The 22704-nt window shown below is 47.7% G+C and overlaps 1 protein-coding gene across 1 annotated transcript in view; it reads left to right on the plus strand.

Annotated features, from left to right (window-relative positions):
• Nucleotides 1-22704, plus strand: part of LOC106746166 — a 319832-nt gene that overhangs the window by 264854 nt on the left and 32274 nt on the right. Inside the window, exon 7 of the mRNA XM_014622420.1 lies at nucleotides 19789-19926. Within this exon, the coding sequence (XP_014477906.1) occupies nucleotides 19789-19926 (138 nt within the window). The remainder of the gene's footprint in view (nucleotides 1-19788; nucleotides 19927-22704) is intronic.

The raw sequence follows: 22704 nt of genomic DNA on the forward strand, positions 1-22704 counted from the left end.
GGCGAGCCGCTCCTCTCCCGTCGTAACGAAGGTCGTTGCGCGCATACGCACGCATACACATGTATACACCTAACGCCATTGCGAGATATTTATGACCCGTCTTGTAGCGATTTACCTTAGAGCTCCGTCTCCGCGGCGACGAGGGTCTCGCCGGTTGTATTTACTCTCGCCGCAGCGCCCGCTCTGTCCCACAAACATGACAGTCTACTTCTCCCCCGGAACGCCCTCGCCGAAATGCACCCTCGTAGACGCGCCTTCGCACAAACGCCCGCCGTGCGCGTATGCGTCCGCACACACACACACAAACAGGTAGGCAGACAGACGCACGAGAGATCGTGTACAGGTGGGTGTACGGGTGAATCGACCACGCGTACACAAGCGACGAACGGAGATGCGCACACTTGATAGTGACGATGCGAACCAATTGCGCGTGCATCGCACGTTCGGGTATCGTATTCGCGCCGGCACGCACGTACGCGCGCTTCAGCCTCTCACCTGTATGTTGATGAAATATCCGTTCGCGCATGATCGCACGTCCGTCATCGTGTCTGAGTTTATCAGTCACGGAGCGCGCGCCTAACCACGCACGGTTGCTCGTTCACCTGTGCGTATCTCGCCTAACCCTTCGTCATGGTTCGCACCGGCTTCGTCTGGCGGATGCGTCGGAAGAAATATGTTCGCGGACTCGAGAGATACGGTAGTGACAGGAGCCGGGTGGAAGAGTGAGGGGGGGGGGAGACAGAGATCCAGTTTAATGGACCGAGCGAATTCTCACGGCGGTGTGTCATCCGGGGAGGACGCGAGGGTGGCGGTTTGTGGAAAAAATTTCGGCGACGTTTTCAGTCGGCACGTTCGCATATATAAACAGCGGGCTTGAACGAGCTCCCGCAGCCCTTCGCTCGGGCGATCCCGATGCGGCTCGGTAATTGGCGAGATTTACCTTAGATATGAAATCATATGTAAAGTAGGTGTCTCTGATGAATTATGGATGCCGGTCCACTTTTGCTCCGAGCCCTGTCACGCGGCGTTACATATCGGGAGAGCGTCGCTTCGAGGGAGATGGCAGAGGTTCTTGTCGAGCCCTCCTCATCCCCCCCCCCCCGAGACGAGAACGCAAAACGCACACGTGCGCAGATATACACACAGCCGCGCACACTTGCGTGCTAAATATATCAATTTGATTCCGGAATTTTGCTCATCCAATATGTATGCCTCTCAAAATGTTATCTCCAGCTGAGAAACCGGAGGGATGTGTTTAATGTTAAACGCGAGATTCGGTTACGATGCGATGTGCATAATTTCACCCGCGACAGTGCTCAGTTAGTTACGCAGTGACAAGTTTTCACTATACTCCGGGAAATGATCATAGATACGTAATTGATACTGAACGTCCCCGTGAATAATTAACGTTCTATATATAACACGCTAATGGGATAATCATTACGCGTCCATTTTACGGCTAATTTTCTGAGTCAATCCCGTAACGTTCAACGGTGTGTTTACTGGAAGCTTCACGCTTCGGGATTACGCAAAACGAGTATTTCGCGGATAAAACTGTTTTGTATTACCCGAACATTATTAACGTGTCGTACACACAGAGAGAAAAGAATTTCTTTGGATTTAACAAAATATCTCCAATTAAAACAAATTTGTCCTTTGGAATGGAGCAAACAAATGAATATCTGATTCGACAAGCCGGGTTGTTTCATTTCTCGAACAATAAATATACATTTTACGCGTGAAATCACATATTTCCTTTGTATTTTCGTCCAAACGTTACGGTGATCGTCACAAGCAATAAATTATTTAAAAAAAGTAAGAAGTCACTCAACAATTACGTCACACCACGAGGAAGGGAGTCCAAATATTTCACGAGAAAACATGACGAAAGGGCAGCAATACACTGAAATTTCGCGTGACGTAATTGTCGAATAACCTCTGATTCTGTTAGAAAAATAGAAAAAACTTTATTTCAGGAACAATATTTAATATATAATGATATAAATATTTCTTATTGAAAACCAAATATTACATATATATATTTCCTCTAAATAGTACTGTTTCCTCTATCAAACAACATGGTTTAGTGAAACAACATATTTTCATACAAACAAAATGATATTTGATATTAAATTGTGTTGTTTATATTAAAGAGACCCAGGTCAAACAAACACGTACAATAAATCTAAACCATTCTGTATATAATAAGGATTATTATTATAAATTTATAGCAACACTCCTAAAAGGAGTTCGCCTCATCGTATCGCTATCGTGTGCTATTGTAAGCAAGATTACTGCATCTAATGCCGGTGCTATCTACTTGTCTATACGGATTACGAGTGTACACGCAAGCACACACATACATACACGTGTCTCCACTATATCTCCTCCATGGCTTCCGTCATCATCTTCATCACCTCTCACTCTCTCTCTCTCTCTCTCTCTATTTCTCTCTCTCTCTCTTGCCTCATTTGGCTCTCTGAAATCTGCCATTTCTACTGATCCGTCGCGTAGGTGGGACATCCCGACGGCTTAGCCCCGAAATGAACTTCGACCTCTCGAAAACCTCTCATCCCAGCGAAACCACCCGCGCCTCTTCGCCTTTGTCCGCGGCGGCTTCCACTAGCAGGGGGCCAACTTAAGAAGCTTATAAAAGGAAAGCGCACCTTGGCCGCGGAATGCAAATCTTCCGCGTGCACCGAGAAAATTGCGCTCCCTTTAAGCCGACGCGCCGAGAGCTCATTCGTTCCTTCGATAGAAATCACTGCCGCCTAAGCAAAACTAATCTCGGATGTTGAACCGACCTCGGTCTATGCATCGACCCCCAGCGTATCTACGTGTCATCGCTCGTTTCACCGCGCGTGGGCACAGAGAGACGAGAGGCGTCCTGGTAAAAAGCCGGCGTCGCCGAAAGCGGATCTAAAGTCGATCCCCGCGTCGGACGGAAAATTTCATTTTCCACTTAATTACTGAGGGCCTCGACGTTGGTCGAACTTAAAATGACAGTGTTCGATTTAAATTTTTGCCCGAATCGAATCGATACGTGGGTCTCTCCCCCTCTCTTCTTCTTTCTCCCTTTCTCTGTCCGAGAGGAGAGCAAAATGGGCACGCGAACTGGCCTGTAAAACTATCGCGATCCATCACGAAGTTTGCGCTGATTATTCGCGAAACTTCGGCCGTCGAGCGGGGATTCTCTCTCTCTCTCTCTCTCTCTCTCTCTCTCCCTACTATCTTTCTACCCCCCGTTGGGCGCGCGAGACCTTTGGATACGGAACGCGCGTTGCCGAAAGACCGTGTCAATTTGTTTGCGCGCTTCCGCACCGAGTTTTCTGCGTCCCCGCTCGCACATCTCGCGTCTCGCTCCGCGTGGTTTCCGGATTGCTCTCGCACAATCGCGCCGCGCGGCCGAAACTTCACCGGCTGGCACGCAGCCACCCACTCGTACTGGACAGCATCCGAATGTGTTTACGGTTATGTTTACGCTGACGATGATTTTCGCGGACAATGCCGCGCCGCAACATAGCGGCCTCCTCCCTTCGCCGCTCCCTCGTCGCACGATCGACCCCTCGAGTCCGACCGAGTGCAAAATTCCCCCGAAATTTCGTTAATACGCGATGTTATCATCATTGGAAGACAAATGGTAATGGAACGACGGTGCATTCGCAACGTGTTCCATTCGCGGAGTTCTCCCCGCTGCGAATTGGACGCCGTAACGCCGCCGTCGCGTTATTCAGTACGGCTAATGCGTTGCGAGCTTAAAGCGGATTGATAAATAATCTCGCAACAACTTCGCGGACGAATCGTCTCGCGAGAAAAATCTATTTAATTCAACCAGCGCAAAACGCTTGCGAAATAATTGTGTAATAGCGCTCTTCTGTTATTAACTGAATCATTATTATTATGCGCGTGTAACGGCTCTCTCCACCCTCGGCCGCATTACGGAGGGAGGGCAAAGAACGCGGGACAATGCGGCGAAATGCAATAACGATCGGAGGATAATTATCAGAAATAATCGCGCGGTCTTTGTCCCCCGAACCGACTGTGTGTACTCGGAATATTTTCGTTGGGATAGCCGGCGAATGTCGCCGTGGAAATAATCAGAGGAATCTCCCCCCTCCCCCCTACCCCCGTTTGAATCCGCCGTGTGCATTGAAAGACGTACTGCAGGCTCGCGATTTAAATCCCGCCATTCAAGCGGTCGTTGCTATTTCTGCTTCCTTCTCCCCCTCCTCCTTTCCACTTATGAAACGGGGCTGGAGTGAGATCCAGAGAGAAAAAGGGAGAGAGGGGGGGGGGAGCCGTTCTCCTGCCGCAAACGCGCTCGGATTAGTCATTCTAATCACTTTTGTCACTTTCCGATATAAATGACCTCGAGTTATACGCGGAATCCCGTGCACCTTCAATGCGGCAAACTAACCGCGCGAGTGCGCACGCGGGGTCGAATTCGTTGATCCCGATAAAACTTTGCGCGTCGCGAAACTCGGGCGAAACTAATTTCGGCCCTTGAGCCCTAAAGGTCAACAGGCAGTCGCTATTCGCGCGCGGTTACAACGAATTATATTATCTCCATACATATTGAAAATTATATTTGTTAACGTTATAGAGAGAGAGAGAGAGAATAAATTCAAAAGCAAACATTTGCGTACGTTTTCTGTGCGACTGTGTTATATACGCGTTTGAAAGTAAACAGTAAAGAATTAATTGAAAATATAATTCGGACTATTCTCAGATTATATTTAATCGGAAAAATGTAAATCGACAAGCAAGCGGAAACATAACCTGAACGAAATTCGAATCACGGGAGCGTATCACGGAGCGACTGCAGTTGCGACACCCTCCGGGAGCAGTGTAGCGATTTTATTTTTTACCATTAACGCATACGAAGGGCAGGGAGGGGGGACGAAGGAAATGACGGGCCGCCTTGCTCGATCGTGACCGGCCGTAAACTCCGTGGAATCGAATTAACGTCTCGACGTTTCCGATTGATTTCTGCGACGCGACGAATACCCGATCCACCGGAAACCATTCGCCGCGCTAGTCCGTGAAAGGAAGACTGGTTGGCGAGGGTGAAGGAAAGGGTGGTGCAGGCAGAGACGAAGAGAGCTTTTAACGCCCCGAAACCCCATTAAGATAGCAAGAGTCACTTCTCGGTCGCTACTCCACGACCTTTTCACCATAACGCCCGTGTACCTGTACGTGTGTGCACATGTATGCATGTCCCGATAGCGTTACACACACTCGTATCCATCTATATCTGCATCGGAGCCAATGAATCCGGGAATAGTATAATAACTATCTTCAATAATTACATAATCAAGTGTATTTCGGACCTGAGGATACACTTTCAACGCGAGGAACACACGCGAGAGTGGTAGGTGCATCGGGCACACTCCGAAATAAATTAATTAAAGCCGCACGGAAGAGGGATGGGGGAGGAGGGGAATCACCGTTCCTGATCCGCAGGAAGCTCCTCAGACGTCCGCCTTGAACTTTAGCTCCTTAATTCGCACCTGCTGCTGCCGCCGCCGCGCGATTTCGCATATCGCATACGGCTCACGGCAACGACGGAGATGCCTTTCTTCGCGGGGCGACGGATATTACGCTACTCCGGCGTGCAGAGCCTCGTCGTATCTGTCTCCGGCGGGCGAGCGGCAAGACGAACGTCTCCCGGTCTCTGTCTTGAATTCGCAATGCGATAAACGCGAGCGCGCACCCCGGGATCCATTAATACGGCCGCAATGTGTTTCCGAGTTTCTCATTAAAAGCGCCGCGCAACTTCGAGAGCCGTAAAAACAGAATAAAAGCGAAACAACGCCGTTACCAGCGGCTGGTGCGCTCCGCTCGCGACGCTCGCAAGCAGCACATTCACGATACACTCCCCTCGCCGGGAGATGCTTTTTACAATAATTTATCTTGCACGATTGTTATTCCGTCATCTCCCGACCGGCCGAGGATATAAAACGTGTTTACCCTCAGCTCGCTTCAAAGTCCGTCTATTCGGCCCGTAGTTTTTCCACGGAGCTCACCGTCGACGTAATTGGAATGTATATCTTAAGCGTGTTAGCGGCGCAACTTTCGCAGCGCGTGTATCATTACAAATGATCATTCCGTAGCACGCGCAGTGGTGTGGAAAAGGCAACGCGGTGAAGTTCCGCAAACACACAATGCGGGATGAAGACGAGAGCGGCAGGGCGACACGGCGTAGGGCGGCGCGCAGCACGGCGGAGAGATGAATCGTGGAAGAAAATAGGGAGGAGTCGGTGAGAAACGCGCGGCTGGGATGGCTCGTCGAGGCTGGATAAAGGGAGTAATTTTCGCCGGTACACAAGCTGTAATTATTAATGAAACGGATGGCGCGACGTTGCAGCTCGTCTTCGGTTACCGCGACGTGAAGCGCGTCTCCTCTCGTCGGGACTCGCGCCGTTTACAAGGACTCATTTTTCATTTCACGTGTCCGTCGGAATAATGTACCACCCTGGCTTCTCCATCGTGCTCGCTTAAGGGCCGTCGCCGTTTCGTATTTTTATATTCTCTTTCTCGTCGCCACCGTCGTCGGCTGTTCTTCTCGCAACGCCGCGGCTCGCCGGTTTAGCCGCAATTGTCCGCTCTTTCGGCGCGATCGGCGAGTTAGCGTTCTCGGGACGCGAAATCTCGCGGAATTTGTGGGATCGCGGGCGAGCGTCTAATTGATCCTACAAATCACACACGGCTCTCGTAAATTGCGCGCACGCATTTTATCAGTGAGATGACACCCCCAACTTTTGCGACGTAAATCCTAGTTTCCCGGTTTCGCGATCCGAAAGAGAGAGAAGGGGGGGGGAGGCAGAGAGCGAATTAGGCGAACTAACTTCATCGAGCCAAAGCATCCATTTCCGGAGTTTAAATTCGGCGGGACGACACCGGACATATTTTTGACAGATGAAACTAATCCTGGAGAGTACGCGTCGCCGTAATTACAAGGATTACCGGCGAATCCTTCGTCGTTCCGCGGGATACACGAGCACCGCCACGATCTTTTTCGCCTTAGATTACTCGACAAGAAGCGCAGAGCTGTCTTCCAAGTCCATCGCCGTGACGAACCATTTTTCATTTCACATCTCACGAAATAACGTCTTCTCGGAGGAGTGTGCATCTCCGCTCAGCCTCCCCGAACATACATCCGCTGCGTCGCATTCTTGACCGACGCGCGCGTTTCGCATGTCGGAGTGTCTAAATCGAATGTCGCGGAACCCCGGAAAAATACCTAATCCATTCGCACCCTTCTTCGTTAATCATTTAGGAAAAAAAGATCTATACAAATATAAAATCATAAAAGTACACGTGGAAGAAATCAAAGATGTCGTCGAGATGATGTTGCGTCGGTCGAATTATTATCGTCGAAAATTCGAAACTTCGTCGCTGTGCGAGCACAGCGTACACGGTTATTTTCGTCGTTACAAGCAAAACGTGACGGACGACGCACGTCGGCGCTTATTACCGATGGCAGAAGAGAGTGTTGACGTCGATAACGATCGATCGGCGATAACGCCGGCTGCCGATCCGCATTATCCGATACACGGATGATTAGTCCCGAATGAGGCTTTGTCGCTGCCCGGGTTAATTAGTAGGATCGGCTCTTTGACGTTGCATTGCACACCTTCCGCGGCGTGTCACGTCATCGCGCCGGTATTATTCCCCCGTAGGCTATCAAAATAAATAGGTTCCGCCCGGTTTGAAATTCGATGTGTAACAATGGCAATTGCGGCGCGACGAAGGCGCGAGTGATACCGTATGACGCATAATAAGCCGCGGGGCAGCACGCTGATTTCCCATAAGGCATTAATAATGCATTAATAATGCCGTAAAAATAATGAGACAACGAATTCGTCATCGCGATTCTTTATTCCCCGAGAGATCCCTCCTCCCTCGGTCCGTCCTCGTGTTTTGGATCGTATTTTGGACATCCCGAGTCGAAATTTCCATTCCGTATTAAATCTCCAAAGGTCTTCTATCGGGCTACAAATAGGAAGTTACTTCCTTTTTCTCCGCCGGAAGACTCAACGTAGGACTAAGTAGACTTAATGTAGGACTAAAATTTCGACTCGAGATCTCGCCCACTTTTGTAATTCGTCATTAGTTGATCCAATTTCCTCGGTTTCGAACGAACGACACACTTCAACCGATATTCACCGGCCGGGGGCTCTCTCGTAGCTGCTCATTTCGTAGGAGTTCGTTTTCTCATTCTCCCGTCTAATGATCGCAAGGCTGATAAGAAACGCGGGAATTCAAGGCTCTGCCATTTTGAAAATGAATCCCTATCGACCAGTCGTTTTCACAACGCGGCATATCAAACGTTACGGTAATGGAATGAAAGAGGACACAGAGAGGCTAATGAAGACGTGGATAGACAGACGGGCACAATACGGTGAACGACACTCGTCCCTCGCTATGAATATTCATCGAGTTTGAGGACGCGCGAAGGAAGACAAAAAGTTAGAATAAATTATCGTGACATCGCGCGAACGCCCCTTGTTCCTGTCGCATATCTTGCGCACACACGCGGCACGCACACGCGGAAAGAGAAAGTGTATAAATGCATAAACAAAGCTGCATCCCGCCCCATCTATAGTAATTGCGCAGACGACGCGCGAATAAATAAAAAGCGTCGGGAAAGGTAAAGATTGCAGCGACAGCCTATCTCTCGGAAAACGTGAATCGCTCGTGGAAAGCGAATGAAGAAGACATCAACGCGTAACAAACGGCGATTACAGCGCGCGAGAAAATGAATTATGTCCCCCCCACTTCCCCCTTCCTCGTAATAAGTTTCACAGTGGGAGCACGGCATTCCCGTGATTTCGCGGAAAGTGACAAACTCGTCGCCACGAAGCGGGAGCTGACTTATGGAACGCTTTGCATAATACACGCCCGACGTTGTCCGTTTATTTCCCAGCCGGGTGTCCATGAGAGACTTCACTCTTAAATTCAGTCCGCGAACTAAAAGAAGCATGGGTCTCTTGTACCGTGAACGTTAAGCAGATTAATGCGCGCGCGCGCCCGTCTTTGCCGTCGGGAGAGTCAAAAATTCGAAACGGAGAAGAGGTAGAGAGACGCCGGGGCAATAAATACCGGGGGTGAACTAAACTGTTACTCCGAGGCACCACCACCGAACCCGAGCGCGGAACTTCAGGCGGGGCAAATGAATGCGACGGTAGCTGCACAGCAAACGCACAACTCTACCGGATCGCGATGATGGAAGGTGCAGAAAAAAATAGACGAAATAAACGAGTGAGAGGGCAAACGCGTATGAATAATATGCCCCCTTCCCCCCCCCCCCCCCCGATGGTCAGTGATTTNCCCCCCCCCCTCCCAGATGGTCAGTGATTTAGCGAAAAGTCGTTTAATTCCACGCGAACTTTCCGTTATCTGATGGAGAACAGTTCTTTCGGCCGCGCTCGCACGATACATCGTCGACAATTTCGCCGAGCCTGCGGACGCAGAGTTCGAGCGAACTCTCCCTCCCTCGCGATGTAACACGCAAAATACGCGGCACGAATTACATATTGTTACATATTATTACATATAATTACAGTAATATGATATCGACGGCGCCGTGTTCGGGGTGTTGCGAGGATTAATGCGGAACACACGGTTCCGTTGCGTTGTAAAGGACTGCCTTCCGGCGACGCCCTTCTCAGTGCTCGACCGAAGTAAATTCCCGTTTGCGCGTGCATTATCTCGACTGCTTAGCGATAAATATTTCACACCGACCTCCCCGCCCGCCCCTCTCGCCCACGCTAGCACTCGCACGGTACATTGGAAAGCCATTATGCTCGGCCTCACCATCCTCTTTTTCTCCCCCTCTCTCTCTCTCTCTCTCTTTCTCTCTGTGAATGAAATTCACAGAGATTCATTTATCTAAATGAATTTCGATATATATAAGATGTTTGGGGATTTAATCTGTTTAAATTGATCGACACTCGCGATTTATGCACCTGCGCATATATTCTGTCGATGCACACGCGACCGTACCTAATCCGTGATGAATAGCGTTACCGTCGAATTTGCTGCCTCCTTCGTGATCATTAGTGGTCGGCGAAATAGATGATTGGAATGTAAATCATTTGCGTGTGTCGCGCGGGGAAATTTGCGCGAGGATAATTACAGGGAGCGCGCGCGCTCCTCTCCTCGCTCGATGCCGGACAAATTTCGGATACGTCAGACGGGGATAAAAGCGGGGGAGAATCGCAGAACGCGCGGCAGTAATTTCAACGAGTTCAAATTTCAATTAGAGAGACGCGCGTTCTTTCGCGCACGCGAATCCCCCATCGAAGTCGCCGAAATTACGATCTCGGTTTTCGGGTGGAAAAAATTGACGAGAAAGAGAGAGATAGAGAATAATGTATATTTTTGCATTCGCTTCGAGTGTGCGAGCAAAAACGAAAAGAGAGAAGAAAGAAAGAAAGAGCATGGGTATGTAAATCTCGAAATCGCCAGACTTCCGGGATAATTTTGGCACGGATTCCGGTTTCACCGATGGACCGGTACAGGTACGGAGAACACACAAGCTGCTCGGGAAAAAACGAGACGCGAGATGGCTGGAATCCCAACCACGCTGTCGCAAATGCAGCATGCCTTGTTACTCCTGTGGACCGTGACGCTGAATAAGTGGTGATTACACTTCCGGCACTGCCGCGGGAGGAAGCTTACGCTAACGTTTATCATTCTTTACATCTTTGCGTAGTTAATTAGCTATTCTTACTGTTTTCTCCTTCTTTAACTCACTCGACGAAAATAGATACGTACCGTAGTTACGGCGCTTCTATTATTAGCCTATTAAGGGTCTATTGCGTTGCATTTATTACTAGGGACTGGCCGTAGAGTTCGTCGGATTAATTAATACTCTTTCATTAATAATCACGTAAGCCCATAATGGTATTCCTAAACAGACCCGTGCGAAGTGACATCAGCAGTTTAGCTCCGGGCGATGATTTTTTTGCGCAATATTTGTCTTATTAATGATAACATAAGCCTCTAATACTATTCCTGAACAGACCAGCTTAGGAGAGCTTTTGCAGTTAAGCTACTCGGCGATTTTTAGCTACACTATGTCATCGATACATGAAAAAAGGGAATTAATCATCCATATAATACAACAGAAATTTCGTTATCAGATCTAATTTTTCATTCCCACAGCTAAAAGGTAATTAAGTGTAGGGATGAAAAGAATTAGTTAGATTAACTAAATATCAGCTGTATTAAATGAACAGCTCATTTTTACCCGTGGGAGCTAGTTTTTAGCTGTGACAGCGATAGTTTTTAGTTGCGGGAGCTAATTATTTCTTTTCGTGTAGCAACACAAATTACTAAAATACTATTCCTAAGCGTAAAGTGACGTTAGCACTTAGCGACGTGCGCCACGATCGTTCATTCCTCGAAATCTTTTCGCCGTCATCGCGAACTTCTCAATCCTCGGCGAGGAGCCGAGGACGGCTCGCGTGTTTGCCAACCAAACACTCCCGCGCGAGAGAGAGCCGGAGATTACATAAAAATCCACCTTTAAGATCGCATCCTCTCTCTTTTCTCTATCTTTCTCTCCCCCTCTCTCTCTCTCTTTTTCGTTTTCTTCGATGAAACGTTCCTTATCATTATTATCGCTTAATTACACGCGCGATCGCCGTTGCGCGAGTTCGGCCGAGGCTTACGGCTTAAAATTTATGCGAGTGATCCGCGACGGCACTCTTCCCCTCCCCCCCCCTCCGTGGTTCCCTGCCGCGCGGGCGGCACGTCGCCCGCGGAGATGCAATTTTGAAGGCAATTTAACTTGAGCCACAGGAGCAAGCGTAAGCTATGGGCAAATGTTTACTGTGAAAATCGTTATAGTCGTTCCGAAAGCTTCCGGATCGTGCTCTCTCACGAGGAGTGCACGGGGACGAAAATGTCTCATACGCATGGCCGCCTAATCCCCCTATTCGCCGGCTCTTGTCCCGCTCTTCACTTTGTCGGGATCTTTTTATCTGCAAGATTTTCCTTGCGCAACTCCTCTCTCTCTCTCTCTCTCTCTCTTCGTCGCTGTCGTCGATATATAATTGTAGACGTTTCCCTCCCTCTCTCTCCCTCTTTCCCCCTCTCTCGTGCCAATATTCTACGGCACGGACAATATCGACAACCCCCTACGGAGACCTTCCACCCCGCCACCCCTGCATTCTCCGATGAAGTAAGCAGCTTTCAACGCGGGCTCTATTTCGCGCGGAAAACTATTACGTATTCGTCGCGCCGTAAACGACGGGTACTCCACGGGAGAGAAATCAAATATACACGTGGTGCCGTCTATGTCGTGTTCCGCCAGCTAATCTGCAAAAACACATTTAATATGCGCACACGGCACAGTGTTTACATTGTAACACAATCTTGCAGCCCGTTTCCAAAGCGAGATAGATCACGTAGCGCGAACTTTCTTATTCTGGTCCCCCCAAGCCAGGACAACATTATGTATTTACACGGCGCAAACTCCGTAGCACGTCGCCTTTAATAATAGAAGAATGTAGATACCCCGGCTGTTCTCTTTCCTTCTTTCCCCCTCCCTCCCTTTTTAGAAATATGAAATATCGCGCCAACCCAAGTTTGAATCCAGGTCGGGGTGACTTATTTTTTTTTCTTCTTGAAACTCAACAGCGATAATATTTTGAGGAAAAATGAATATCTTATTTCCCACGAGCGCAATTTGTTCGCTCGCAACGGACAACGGGACCGGAGGATACAGAGGGACAAGCGCGGGGAAAATGCTCGGAAAATTAACCTTATTTTATGAGCAAACGATCATGGCCGTTATACGGTGCCGGCGAACAAAGGACGAGGTTAATTCATTTTTGAAACTATTTGCCGCCCGAACGTTATCATCATAGCCTCCGATGTATGCCGCGACCTAATTGATCAATCGGATCGACTGGGACGGTGTCCCACTATCGCTCACTCGTTTCCACCTGATCCCTCGTGCGTCGGTTCCATTGTTCCGGCGATAACGCGTAATACTTTCGCGACTGTTCCACGTCATAGACGAAATATTCTACCTTTTGTTGGAACACGTATTGGGCTTCCTTAAATAATGGAGAAATTCCTGAGTTTCTCGAGTAATAACAGCCAAGCATTCCAACTCTGTAATATCGCCCTGTCTCTCTCTCTCTCCCCCCCCCCCTCTCCCCCNATATATATCTCTCTCTTTCTCTCTCTCTCAGCACCTCCCACATTCTCTCACATTTTACTCGCCTTTACTGTAGCTGGCACCTTCGCGTCCTTTGTCGGTGCCCTCGGTGCTCTCGCGAGTACGCGCACGCTTCCGCCGCCGTCTTCTTCGCTTCGTGGCAAAGCCTTTTGAAACGGGTTTTACGAGAACCGGTCTTGACAAAGCATACAAAATATCGTTTTCCCAGCTTAAACACTCCGGTGTATTAAATAATCAATAACGTCGTATTTTCCAAAGTCACCCTCGCCGGCTTCGCCCGTTCCCGCAGCGTATACGCGCACGAACGCCTTCCGCATTCTCTCGCTGACACTTGCTCGGGGTGGCCACAGTGAATAAAACTCTTACGATCAGAATAAAAGCGGGACGCTTATGCTCAAAATAAAATGCGACGCGTCTCTTGTGCGCGCGTTTCGCGGGTCACGACGTAAACGAGATTTACGGCACTTGCGCCCGCGTTCCCCGTGCGCGCCAAATATTGAACCGTCTAAAACAATAAAAACGCGAGATTTATGATGAACGATAAATTAAGCATTTCCACGTGCACGTCACCTCGCCTGCGGAAACTCTCTCTTTCTCTCTGTCTCTCTTTCTCGTGCGCGCATGCTCTTAGAAAATATATATCTCGCGCGGAAACGCGCGTCTTATCCTTCGAAAAAGGGAGAAAGACGATGGAAGAAAAGGATATAAAACTTGCGATATTTTCAATCTTCAGATTCTTTTCGACGGAACACCTTCTACACAATATGCGCAGACTCATGAAGTGGAGAGAGAGAGAGAGAGAGAGAGAAAGAAAAAAATATATATCGCGGTATAATTTATCATTGTTCTCAAACGCCTTTCTAAAATTCTTTTTTTTGCTTCCCTTCACTTTATCCCCATCATTTGCAATTTCAACGATCTTCACACGTAATTTAATTTTCACGCTGCGTGAAGTGGCACATGTATTCCATCCTGTGTTTCTATCCACGACTCACTGCTAAGATTCCTTCGGATGCATCCCCTCAAAGAATTATACATGTATATGTGACATGGATGTGGATACATATATATCCACATCACAGTACAGTTGGCGGATTACACGTATTGGCACTTCGTCTAAACCGCGACAGGCGTTCGATCTTCGATCCGGAAACTTGACTTCCTCCCCCACGGCTTTCCTCCATTCGGGCTTTCGCTTCTCAATCTCGAAAAATCGGAACAGTCAATGTTCAATGTGGGAATATTCGGAGAAAAAAATCGCCCCGAAGCGTGCGGTGGTACGAGTGAACGAGCCGTCATACGTCGACGACTAGAAAAAATACCGATGTATATTTATTTACTAATACAAGGAATTTTTAATACGTTCGCTACTACTGTAACGTAGTAACAGTATTATTATAGCGATGTCGTTTTCTTTCTGTATATAATTCCGTGAGACGTATTAACATTCGTAATGTTTAACAATTTAATTCTCAAACACACCAGAATCATAGTAAATTTGCCGTTATTATTATTCACCTTCTCTTTTAAACCGTACTTTCTATGCCCGCCGGAAACGTAGAACTGATGTCTGACATTGCAAATTCCAAACCAAGGTTTCCCATTGCTTTTCAACATGGATTAATTCTAACGCAGACACAAACCTCAATATCTCCCCTACTTATATAAATATGCTGATCGATCCTTATTTCGCGGAAGAATGATCTCACGTCCGTCGAAAGTGCGGTAATTTTCCCTTTCCAACGGTTTTTGTTTCACGTCGCTACGACATCTAGAAGTGAAGATGACGTTCGCATCGATCCGCGCTCTCGATCGCTCTGGCGCTACCCGTTGGGGGTAGGTCACGCACGGACACCAATAGCCGCATTCCGTAGCGCGTTTCGGGGAAGCCATGCCTCACGCCGTACGTGACAGCGCGGCCTTGCCCCCACTCCGCGGCCTTACTTCACCGCACAGCTGCATGGTCGCTTCGACCGCGTGGTCTCCCCACCACGTAGTCTCCCCCACCACTCGGCCATTCACGTCAGACGAGGACGGCAAGAAAACAAACAGTGCGCCGGCGCGAGAGCAAGTGCCGCTGCGCTCGCATTGACACTGCGGCCGAGCGAACGCCTGATACATCGCGGTTTCAAATCTCGGTAATTCGCTAATTAGTCGACGTATCGCCATGAAATAAGAAGTAATCTCTTCGGCACGCATTCCCGCACGCATCTATCTTGTTCTTTTATCGCCGACTTGGGAAAGTCGTGATCGATCAAAGCGGACGCGCAGCTTCTCTCATTAACGATCGAATCGTTCAGATTCTTTTCTTTGCCTCGTCGATTGTAATGGCGACGAGATTGATATTGTTACCGTAAATCGAAGTGAAGAGGAATAATGTGTGTTAAAAGATTAAAAAGGAATAATCTATAAGGGTATATTTAAAATATATTATTCCCCGGATTATATACATCATTCCGCGTTGATCGCGCTTCATCTCGCAGCACTTTATCACGACGCGATTAATATTCGCCGTTTCAACGGCGAATTAATAATACGAATTAATACGGCGAAAATCGGCGAAAAGTTTTCTGATTTATCTCGTAATGGAATCTACGATTTCGATTAGCGGAAGATAAAATGGGAATCCGCGGGTTCATTTAACGAACGTCTATCGCGGTACGATAAATTTCGGCACTTCGTCGGCAGCACGCTCGCGGCTCGATAAATCCCGCCACTTCAGGAACATACTTGCGACTCGCGCGGATCGCGTGTAAAAAATCACGAAGACCGATCGTGCCGACTGCGAAATCAATCAAAGCCCCAGCGAGGACCAAGTAATCGAGAGTTGGTGCCACGCACAATGGCCCCGCAATACTTCAAACGGCGGAATGCCGCTCAAAATCAACCTTGACATTTCCGTGTCGGGGCATTTTCGACTCTGATTAAGTTGCAGGTTGCGCTACACTAACACAAATCGCACGGTAGTTCCCGCGTATGTGCGATAAGGTATTTCAGTGAATCGAACGTGCACTACTTTGGCAGCCGGAAGAAAAACGCACTCGATCCCGAACTGAATTATTTATAATACACGATCTTGCTTTCTAAGCGGACAACGAGGAATAACGGCAAAGGTATAGTTGCTGCGGAATTATGTAATTCTTTCGCTCTCCTTTTCTCTCGCTCTTTCTCCGCGGGATTATGAATGATGACGAAGTATCCTCGTGGCTTTCTGTTATTCATGAATCGCGAACCATGATTAACGACGTGTGGGAAACTTTCACTGTTATCTACTTTCTCGTTGCTTCTTTTTTTTCCTATTCCCTTTTTTTTTTCCAAATCGCGCGAGTCGCGCTCGAAATATCACAACATGAAGATCACGGGCGTTTTATGACAAGATCAAGGAGGGAGAAAAGTTTTTGTATTAATTAATTTTATGTCTGAATTGTGAATTATAGTTGAAGAGGTATAGTATTAAACTTGATATATAATTGATATATATCGATACGACAGTCGCGCATGTCTCAATACGTCTCAAATTGTTTGTGAATATATCTTAGAACGAATTGATACGAAAGTATCAATTTCAGACATAAATATATCGATAGTGTCAAAACCGATCTCAGTCCAATCACTAGTCTCGTGTCTTTTTTAGCTTAGGATTTCTTTTTTTCCTTTTTGATATTTTATTTGTTCACTTTTCTCGAGTCGCACGAAACATCTCGACATGAAGATCACGATGTTTTACGACAAGATCAAAAAGAAGAAAAGGAATATGTCTCGTGTGTTCCTGATATTGGACAATTGCATCGCCTGTCCGATGGCTATTCGCACTGGACTATTCTATTTGGACGTCGGAAGAGAGTCCTTTGTCCGTCAGCCTTCTATTCGCGTGGCGTCTCACTTCGAAGAAGTCTCCTTTGCGGTTTCAACTGCGCGCAAACTCTCGAAGCCGCGTTAGTTGCTCCTTTACGGTGCACTTTACGGTCTTCGGGGAGAAAATTCAGTTTTAGAAGAATTCTCACTGCGCGCCGGTGACTACGGAGCATCAATCCTTCTTTTGCCTTCCGCTCTTTGCTCATCGATAAAGCCGACAAGGGTGAGAGATGGTTCGCGCCGATGTAAAATATCGCGAAGAAGCTGGGCTTCATTACGGGGTTTTACCTTGCACCCGAAAGTTCCTCCAGGAAATTTGAACATTGCGTGTCGGGTGACAAGAGCAAAGTGGAAGATGAGAGAATCGCGAATATGCGAGAGAGTAAGCTGCGAAACGAACGGAAAGATGGATTTCGTTTTATCTGTGGAAATTATTTATCCTTTTATTTAAACAACTTAATTTAAGCAGCGTCGCCGGTGAAATCCCGGAGCCGAAGATTCGCGCGGCTCATCGCGGAAACTAACGAGAACTGCCTGTGCTTTGAGTCCGCGAGGTTAATCGAAAAGTGGAAAACCAGAATTATTTTTATCCTATTCGTTATTCTGGCAAATTCCCACAAAGTGAAAATAAAAAGTATCACGGCTTAATAAGAGCGTCAAGAATGAGGAATAGAGAAATGTCAAAAATGTAAATTCTACGAGGGAAGAGGAAGAGGGGATTTTCGTTAAAAAAGATTTTCGCGCAAAACGATTTTAAATCAGGAGCGCACGGCAAAATTATCTGACCCTTCATCAACGGAATCAACAGGGGTGCTCGCTTAAAATTTCAGCTGACAGATCGAAATTTATTACGGAATCTGATGAGAACGTCTCTGTACGTTGCGTACTCCGCAAGATCGATCGATCGGTCGGACGACGGGAATTACTTTCCCTTTAATCACCGTTCTATCGGCGATGAAGATAAAAATGCGTCGCGAGCGACGACCGTCTCCAGGGAGAATTTCCGCCTCGTACATACCTCGGCTGCTCTTTTTCTCCTTTTCCCTCGAATGCGGAGGCGAATCGGAGGTTCAGAAAGGTGAGAAACGGAGGCTTGTGCGCGCGCCCGCGGGAGAGCAAGAAGGTGTCCTTATAAAGAGCGGTCGTAAAGTGCTGAACGTCGCTTAAAGGGTCTTCGGGCCGCTATTACTTCGAGAAGAGCACTTTGCGCTATTACCAATACACGAAACACGGTGATGCCGACGGGAAACGATAGAGTCTGACGGCGGATGGGCGGCCGAGAGACACTAGCTTAACCTTAACTCCCGGATCTCCCTTGTCATAGTCGATCTCTCCCGCAGAGAGCTCGTCGTTCGGGCGAGGAGCGTTCTTATTCCCTGTTTCACTCGCGATCCTTTCGCCCGCCCGTGCCACTTGGGCATACAGAGCCTCCCCGCCATTAGGAGTACCATATACTATCGCTTTATCGGCCAGCCAGTTCGATCTTAAAAGCATTTTTAATGTAAGCGTTTCTTAGTCGACGGCGGCCTTGCTTATATTTTTCTTGTCGGTGCGCGCCCGCCAAGCTCTACGGACATGAAATACCACGGATATCAGCTTATATCTTGACATATCGACATATCGTTTCTTGATCCTGTGCGACTGTACCACTTTTTAGCCAAAGACAAAATATAAATCTATCTTATGTAAGTTATTCTTGGAGTGCGTGTGTGTGTATGTGAAAGAGAGAGAGAGAGAGAGAGAAATCGTTTCGTCACGTTGGTGAAATTGATTGAAAAACCGCGCTCGTAATCCTTTCGCCGAGAAAGCCGCCGGCTTCACGCGAGACATATCTCCAACCCCAAGCCCCAAGTTTCATTAAATGCGAAACGGAACGAGGAAGAAGCTGGTAGTACATAATGTTGTCGCGCCCACATTTCCCCAGTGCATACAAATTGCTTTGTCTCGCCGGCTATTTTTCTCGCCCTCCTGCCTCACATTGGCGAGACAGGACGATCGAAGCAAATACGTTCGGCGAAATTTCCCTTTACGACCATCCTTTACACCACCTAATCCCCCTCGTAAAAGCCGGCGCTCGTGGCGAGGCGCGCAGTCCTGGGCAGGCTGGCTATATAGGAACGAAGCCGCGAAGAAGAGTTCGAGAAAAGCTTCAAGACGTTGCGAATAAAAGGAATCGACGATCTCTCCGCCGGGGAGAAATTGAGGCGAGATTTCAGCGCGGATTTCGGCGGGAAACAAATCGGGCACGACGCGCCGCATTATCGAACTCTCGAACCTCCCCCCTGCCCCCTCCATAAAGGCAACGGTAAATTTTCGGCGGATCGTTTATCGCGCGGTAACGTGATCGCTTTCGAACAGATGGAGGATCGTCGTTACCGTCGCGGAAAGCGAACTCCCTTGTCAACGTGCGCTGAAAGGAAGTTATAGTTATATTCGGTGCCAACTGCATCCTTTTCGTTGTTTTAACCACAGAAATAGTAGTAGCGATATTCATGTGAAGTTATCATCACTGACATAATGGTGCACTTACTAGAAAAACAGTTCTACTGAATGTAGCTTGGATTCGATCTTCGAGCGAAAATTAAAAAAAATTCTTCTTTCAAGTTTGACCTCAGTAAAAAACAAAAATATGGAAAAACAATAAAACTGCGCAAAATGTGGCGATATTAATATAAATAAACGAAAAAATAACGGAAAAGATTGCGCACGATGAATTCTCGATTTTTTCCTTTCAGAGCTTACCGCAAACACCAGCCGGTGGTATCGGTGGAAAAGCAGGGGCTAGCGGCACCGGTTCGGCCGCTGGAATGGTTAATGGTGCCGGTGCCGATCATGAGAACATCCGCGACGGCGCTGGCATTGACACAGAACTCGTGAGTATGCGAATTTATAGAGCAAGAAACCTTATCCGTGAGTGTTGTCGTAACTATTTTTATCGCGACTGTAAAGGCAGCTTTCACAGATCTCTTTTCTGTGGGGTACGACGACGAATATTTTACGAAAACAGGGGAACCATCGTTCTCTAAACAAAAAATCTGCTTTCGCATAATTTTATCAGTCAAAGTTCTCAATTAACATTATTTTTTATTATTTCTATTATACGTGTTATTTTGTTCAAGTTTCACTTCGATCGGCGAAAGAAATTCAGTTCGATTTTCTGCTTTCTTCGACGACAAATCGGTCCGTTTTACCCGTCGTCCTTTGGTCAATCCTCGAAAATTGCAATAAAAATTTAACGTACTCGCACGCTTTGCGATAAATAAGACGCGAATAAAGCCCACCGGCACGGCGCGATAAGCAACGCAATTCACGCAATTACTTCGAACTCTTTCCGGCGATGCGTTACGAACCGGCGCCCCGCACACCTCGAAACTCGACCGAATATCTCTAATTGTTCGCGGTCAGGTTAATGAGTTTCGCCCGGCGAAAACGGCATCCCGTCCCGCGGCGGAGTAGAAGTAGAACAAACCGTTACCTTCCTTTGTCGATAACTCCGGGCGCTTTCGGAAAAGTTTCTCGCAAGTGTGCCACCGCGACAAAAGTTTTATCGCGGCAGAAGAACCGGCCGGCAAAGCGGCTATTCTCCGCGCCGGGTACCATTGTTTACCCCGTCCTGCTTCAGCTCGAGCAGACCCCTTTATTGCCGCGCAAAGCTCGCGGCGGGAGGCCGGGAAGGGCGAATAAAGAGCAGGCCGGGGTAAAAAAAAGACGCTACGCACCGGTATGTCATGGGAAATCACCGTGATTACGTTGCCGAGTCGGGTGAGTTATTCGCGGAAGCTCCCCGCTTTCGAGATTTTATTTAGAGAACCCGCGCCGTTTCGTCGCGCGTGTTTCATCGTGAAAATTATGAATGGTGAATTTTTTCCCGGGTCAATGCGCGCGAAAGTTAATAGAAATTCTGGCCGGAATTTACGACTGCCGAGCGAAGGCGGAGTTACCGTCTCCGGTGTAACCGGCGGTTGATGAAATTAAATAGTTGCGCGCGAGTTTCTTGCTTGATCCCTGCATATTACGGGCGGGACAAAAGAAGAGGAGGGAAACGCAATCCGTGTGTGAGAGGAATCAAGAAATACGCCACATGCCGCTGAGAAATGCGCGTTTTAAGCGAGTTCATCCCCTTCGCGCCAGAATGGAGGGGGGAGGGGGAGCAACAAGATCCCGGAAAGTACGCAATACGGAATCTAACCAGGGGCGGCCTCTGGCTGGCTGGAATTCCGGAATTAAGCGATTACTTCCGAACTTAACCATTGTTCCCGGCAGTCCATCAATCCGCACGCAGGAGACTCCCCGATGATCCTCCCTCCGTGGTTCTTTTTTTTTTTCGCACGTCGATCCGTTCGTATGGAATTAAAACCCGTTATCTGCGTCCCTCCACCGAAGCTCTGCCGAAGCTCGCGCTGACGAGGGACGGGGCGAAGGGTGGGCGAGGGCGGAATCCACGAACGAACGTCGGACAAAAGGGGCGCGAATGGAGATGGAATCGACTGGTCATCCGCAGGACCCTGCGGATCTAACGATGTGCACGGCACTGCGCATCAATACGTCATCAACATCACTATCATCGCTGTGTTCTTCAATTTTTTCCCCTCCCCCCGGACAACCTCCCGATTCTCTCCGTGCTGACATTTATATCAATTTATCACTCGTGCTTTTTTTTTTCAAACCTAATCCAATTTGTGTTGAATCGACGATATGATCATGAGCAAAATATTAACACGGAGGAGTCATTCATTCCTCTTTCGTCCTAATGATTTCTTTGTCCTAACTTTTTTTAGATACACCGACATCAATTAGGGCTTGTAAAAATTCATCGGACTTTTAGCTATATGTTTTTTATTAATAACAACGAAATAATATATGCCACGTTCAATGAAAATAATGTTAACTATTACTTCCTGTCAATTTGCAGATGATTGTCAAATAACTCATCCGTCGAAGCAATGAAATGAATCACTGACGACCCGGCGAACTTGTGCTTGCCCTTAATATTTAATTATTCCCTTATGATCCTTAATATTTAACTTGTCACATGTTAATTTGTCAGTGGAAACACCGGATGGCAAGTACACTGACAAAAAAGCGATTGCATCGACAAAATCAGCGATCACCCTTAATTAAAAAAAAATATTGCGCTCACTGAATAAATTACGTGCTGACGCAACAGTATGTTGCGTTGACATGTTTGCCGACTGAATCGCAATCGTTGAATCAACTGATAACTTGTTACAGCAATTATATAATTTGTTCAGTGGACTAAACGTTCTGCTTGAAACAGTTTTATTCGTTTGAGCAGAATTTCGTTGATCCTATCGCTCTTTTTTCTCGGTGTATAATATTGCGAATCTGTGCGCGCCGCACCGATATTTCGAGAGAACACGATTGCTTTATACTTCGTTACCGTGGGGTATCGAATCCGATTCTCTTTTTTTCCTTTTCCTTTGCTTTTTTCGCGGAGATCCAGCCGGATTGCTGCGATTCTTCTGGTTTTATGGATATCTTTAATCGGGCTTTCGCGAAAGCTCAAGCCCACCGTGATTGTTCGTTCCAAATTGTCGGCGCTGCGACGCGACGCGGACGGGTAACAGCAAGGGGGAAAAAGGGGGAGGCGTCAACAATTTTTTCATCGCTTTTCCCCTCCCCCCCCCCCG

Source organism: Dinoponera quadriceps, unplaced genomic scaffold (assembly GCF_001313825.1).
Source record: "Dinoponera quadriceps isolate SergipeBrazil2010 unplaced genomic scaffold, ASM131382v1 scaffold566, whole genome shotgun sequence".
Lineage (NCBI taxonomy): Eukaryota > Metazoa > Arthropoda > Insecta > Hymenoptera > Formicidae > Dinoponera > Dinoponera quadriceps.